Source organism: Rhodamnia argentea, chromosome 2 (genome assembly GCF_020921035.1).
Source record: "Rhodamnia argentea isolate NSW1041297 chromosome 2, ASM2092103v1, whole genome shotgun sequence".
Taxonomy (NCBI): domain Eukaryota; kingdom Viridiplantae; phylum Streptophyta; class Magnoliopsida; order Myrtales; family Myrtaceae; genus Rhodamnia; species Rhodamnia argentea.
Genome location: NC_063151.1, coordinates 22728535 through 22731711, shown reverse-complemented (window position 1 = coordinate 22731711; position 3177 = coordinate 22728535). Strand labels below are relative to the sequence as shown.

The following is a 3177-nucleotide window of genomic DNA, read 5'->3' as shown; positions in this document are numbered from 1 at the left end:
ATACTAATTGCACTTAATTTGCTCTCATCATAGTTGACTTCTTGTAGGTTTATTGGGTAATTCTACCCCTTTGGCATTTCTCAATTTTGAAGGTGATGGCAAAGGCTATATAAAGGGCGGGAGAGCTTTGGCAATGGCATCACCAAAATCCAAGTTTTGGCGAGCTTGGAGAAAAAGATAAAAAAAAAAAAAGATGAGGTCCTCAATGGCCTCTCTGGTGGCCACTCTACTGGTGGTATTGGCGTCTCTTAGCTTGCCAACGGAAGCCGCGGAAGAACTTGGTATTATCCGGCCGCTCCCGCCCATCTATCTTCCTCCTCTATGGTGGCCGTGGCTGCGGCCTCCGCCTCCACCACCGATACGTACGTCTCCACCCCCTCCACCGCCCACAAGGCCTCCTCGTCCATGGTTGCCACCGCCATTTCCATTTGGCAAGTCTCCACCTCCTCCGCCTCCTCCGTCACCTCCACCACCCACGCCACCTCCACCGCCACCTCCGCCACCTCCACCGCCACCTTCGCCACCACCGCCACCTCCTCCGACACCGCCACCACCTGGGTCACCACCTCCTCCACCACCTTCGCCACCGCCGCCACCTCCTCCGACACCGCCACCACCTGGGTCACCACCTCCTCCGCCACCTTCGCCACCGCCGCCACCTCCTCCAACACCGCCACCACCTGGGTCACCACCTCCTCCGACGCCTCCACCACCCACGCCTCCACCACCACCGCCACCCCCTAAGTCACCACCTCCTCCGACACCTCCACATCCCACGCCTCCTCCACCACCGCCGCCCCCAAGTCACCACCTCCTCCGACACCTCCACATCCCACGCCTCCTCCACCACCGCCGCCCCCAAGTCACCACCTCCTCCAACACCACCACCCCACACGCCTCCTCCGCCATCGCCCCCGCCAAAGTCACCACCTCCTCCGACACCTCCACCACCCACACCTCCTCCGCCGCCGCCACCTCCACCACCCACATCTTCTCCACCCCCGCCACCTCCACCACCTAGGAACCCTCCTCCTCCTCCTCCCCCGCCACCTTCACCGGTTAATAGGCCTCCCCTACCGCTGCCTCCGGTTAATAGGTCTCCACCACCACCATCCCCCAGGGTCAGATCTCCTCCTCCTCCTCGGCGTGGAGACGACTAGGGAATGCACGTGCTTTATCACTCGCAAGGTGAGATACTCTAAAGAATTACTCAATCGAAGCCCTATGTTTACACGTCCAGTGTCAAAAGCTCATTTTAGTCGCTACGCAAGTCACAACATTACGACTTCGCTATTCCATCATGCAACGCGCTTCCGTTTCATGCATTATTCACTGTTTAAAATAACAGGAAATTGATTTCTTGAGCATCGGATGGTAGAAAAATTATAAAACTAATTATTCTGATATTTTTGCAGGATATGGGCGCGATAAACATCAAGAATAAGGGGACGCTCAGGGTCCCTGGTGAAAGGATAGCTCCTAATAAAACATTAAGTAAGATTAAAAAAAAAACCAGTATTGTCATTACATAATCTTCGAGGCAATCGTCCCGACTCATTTATCTTGGCTTTCATATGATGTCGCTTTCGACCGTGATTGTCGATGTCGTTGTAATGTCTTGTTTGTAATGAAATGAAAGTGCAATATTGCCTCGAAAAGTTCCAGAATCTCTTTTGGTGATTGCCCGATTCCATATAGAATGATTTGATAGTTAAATTTCAAACGCAGTTCCAGGAGGGCCAGAGGACATTCGATAAGTCGATAAATTCCGCATTATTCTCGCACAAAATGTTAGAACATCTCATTGCGATATCATCATTTTACACAAATTTTTTTTTTTTTTTGGTAAGGTTTTACACAAAATTTTCGGCTATTGCAAAGCTGAATATTTCGATGAAAGCATTATAAAAAAAAAAAAAACGTACTTGAATGCGTAAATAATGACACCTCTGTCGAATCCGGAAGAAAACCGAGTTCTCTCTCTAATCCTTTTTCTTAATCTCCCGACTTAGAAGGAATTTGCGTCTATACGTGTGCTGTTAGGAAGAGAAAGAGCTAGTTTTATATTGGTATATCTACCAAATAACCATAAGTTTAATCAACGCTAGAGATCGTATAACCATTACTTTTTGTTATTTCCATGATAATCGGGCAACTTAATGATACAATGTAATCAATTCATGATTTAGCCAATCTTTCGGCGATTTTTTTCCAAATAATTTTGAGATTTTTTTTTCGCCACACAAAATGCTACTCAATGTTACCATCAAAATATATCATGATATAAACTATGTGGTTTATGGACCTCCCCTAATGTTCAATGGCCTTCTTTTCTTCTGATTTCGAAAATTTGTCAAAAAAGTCCTAAACTTATTCCACTTTTGCTAATGCAGTCCTAAAATTTTTACATTTGTACCAATTCAGTCCTAAACCTTTTTTTTTTGTGTCAATTCAGTCCTAAACATTTTGTATTTGTGTCAATTTAGTCCAACTTTGGCCGGCCAGCGCTCACATGGATGCTGGTCGGAGTGCACGCCATCGATTACGTAGACAATCTTTAATAATATTTTAATTTTTTTTTTCATTTTTTTCTTTCTCTTTCCTTTATTTTTCTTTCTTACGCCTCTAGCCGATTGCCGTCGGTGACCGGCAAGAGACTAAGGTCGACGCGGCTGGCCTTGCCCAGGCGAGATCCGGGCGAGGTTGTGCCTCACCGGCAGCCGGCGAGCCTCGCTTGAGATTGGCCATCGCCGGCGACCGGCTGGAGGTAGAAGAAATAAAGAAAAAAGGAAAGAGAAAAATAAGAAAAGAAAAGAAAAGAAAAGAAAAGAAAAGAAATAGGAAAATAAAAAATAATCCAAAACAATCTTAAAATATAATTAGCAATTTTTCACATCAGCCTTAGCCTGCCAAAGTTGATTGGATATACTGAATTGGCACAAATACAAGATATTTAGGACTGAATTGGCATAAAATAAGTTCAGAACTGAATTTGCACAAATATAAAAGGTTTATGATTAAATTGACAAAATAAAAAAAAAGTTTAGGTCATAACTAGCAAAAGCGCAATAAGTTTAAGACTTTTTTTTTTTACAATTTTTGCACACACGATGCTTTGCAAAATAAAAAATGAAACAACACAAAATTAAAAATGTAATCACACAGTCCAAATTATTC

At 45.0% G+C, this 3177-nt stretch overlaps 1 protein-coding gene across 1 annotated transcript; it reads left to right on the top strand.

Annotated features, from left to right (window-relative positions):
• Window positions 1-205: 205 nt before the first annotated feature.
• Window positions 206-1644, top strand: LOC125313676. Its single transcript, XM_048273489.1, has 3 exons — window positions 206-362; window positions 746-1188; window positions 1416-1644. Exons 1-3 carry the CDS (start codon window positions 206-208, stop codon window positions 1530-1532), a joined length of 717 nt encoding a protein of 238 aa, XP_048129446.1. The 3' UTR covers window positions 1533-1644.
• Window positions 1645-3177: the final 1533 nt, after the last annotated feature.